The sequence below is a fragment of the Falco punctatus genome (assembly GCF_963210335.1).
Source record: "Falco punctatus genome assembly, chromosome: 13".
NCBI lineage: Eukaryota > Metazoa > Chordata > Aves > Falconiformes > Falconidae > Falco > Falco punctatus.
In genome coordinates, this window is record NC_137593.1 from 19890302 (window position 1) to 19890643 (window position 342).

The following is a 342-nucleotide window of genomic DNA, read 5'->3' on the forward strand; positions in this document are numbered from 1 at the left end:
TAGACAGGCAGCCCCCATCATGCTTGATCCCTTGGGAAAACTCTGTGAACGGCATGAAATCCTGCCTCCATGCAGCATGCAGGTGCTGGAAGCATCTACCTTTTGCTTGCCCGTTTGCTTGATTTACTTTCTTTGCATGTTTTATACGTTTGTAATCCTCACAATGCTTTCTCATTTTTCCCCAGAGGTAAAGTAAAGGCTGTTAGTTTCCTCTTACCGATGGATATATCATCATACGCTGCGAAGCAACGTTCCCTCAAAAGCCCACAGAATCAGAACACAACAGTTAACCACCATCGCTGAGAAGGATATGTGAGCTGGTGAATTTTTAAAGGCCCATCG

General features: G+C 45.0%; 1 protein-coding gene across 2 annotated transcripts in view; it reads left to right on the forward strand.

Moving 5' to 3' along the window:
• The window catches only part of CCDC195 (coiled-coil domain containing 195), a 42516-nt gene extending 42196 nt beyond the window's left edge, over positions 1–320 (forward strand). For both annotated transcript variants that reach the window (XM_080409963.1, XM_080409962.1), the window contains one exon: positions 186–320. In XM_080409963.1, coding sequence (XP_080266089.1) covers positions 186–303 — 118 coding nt within the window. In that variant the 3' untranslated portion in view covers positions 304–320. The remainder of the gene's footprint in view (positions 1–185) is intronic.
• Positions 321–342: the final 22 nt, after the last annotated feature.